A 532-nucleotide genomic window follows, 5' to 3' on the forward strand; every position below is an offset into this window, starting at 1 on the left:
CTTTGGGCTGGCGGGGCGCGGGGGGCGGCAGCGAACCCTGCTGCAGAGCCTGGCCCAGCACAACGTCAGCCAAGGTACCCCCCGGTGCGGGCAGGGACACCTCCAGGCAGTGCCACCCTCTGCCTGGGTCACCCCGTTCTTGGGGCGGCGGCCCCCCCCACTCCTCTCCCAGGCGGGCAGCTCCACTGGCAGAGGAAGGCGAAGGCTCGACCCGCCTCGCAGCCCTCCTGGGCTGTCGCTGCGCCGGCGGAGGGGGAGATGACGGCCTACGTCCTCCTGGCCTACCTCTCCCAGCCCCAAGTGTCCTCTGCTGACCTGGGGACTGCGTCCCAAATCGTCCGCTGGCTCAGCAAGCAGCAAAACCCCTACGGGGGCTTCGCCTCCAAGCCGGTACCAGCTCTGGGGTCCAGGGGGCTGCTCCAAACATCCCCCCTCGAGCTCCTGCAGTCAGGGGGTGACCCCAGCTTGGCGCTTTCTCTGCGCCCAGGACACCGTGGTGGCCCTGCAAGCCCTGGCCAAATACGCTGCCCTG

General features: G+C 69.9%; 1 protein-coding gene across 1 annotated transcript in view; it reads left to right on the forward strand.

The window, feature by feature from the left end:
• LOC104492016 (alpha-2-macroglobulin-like protein 1) overlaps positions 1–532 on the forward strand; it is a gene marked incomplete at both ends in the record, with an annotated part of 15,416 nt that overhangs the window by 14,557 nt on the left and 327 nt on the right. Inside the window, 2 exons of the mRNA XM_010134516.1 lie at positions 181–390; positions 488–513. Of these exons, the coding sequence (XP_010132818.1) occupies positions 181–390; positions 488–513 (236 nt within the window). The remainder of the gene's footprint in view (positions 1–180; positions 391–487; positions 514–532) is intronic.

The sequence above is a fragment of the Buceros rhinoceros genome, unplaced genomic scaffold (assembly GCF_000710305.1).
Source record: "Buceros rhinoceros silvestris isolate BGI_N320 unplaced genomic scaffold, ASM71030v1 scaffold7724, whole genome shotgun sequence".
NCBI lineage: Eukaryota > Metazoa > Chordata > Aves > Bucerotiformes > Bucerotidae > Buceros > Buceros rhinoceros.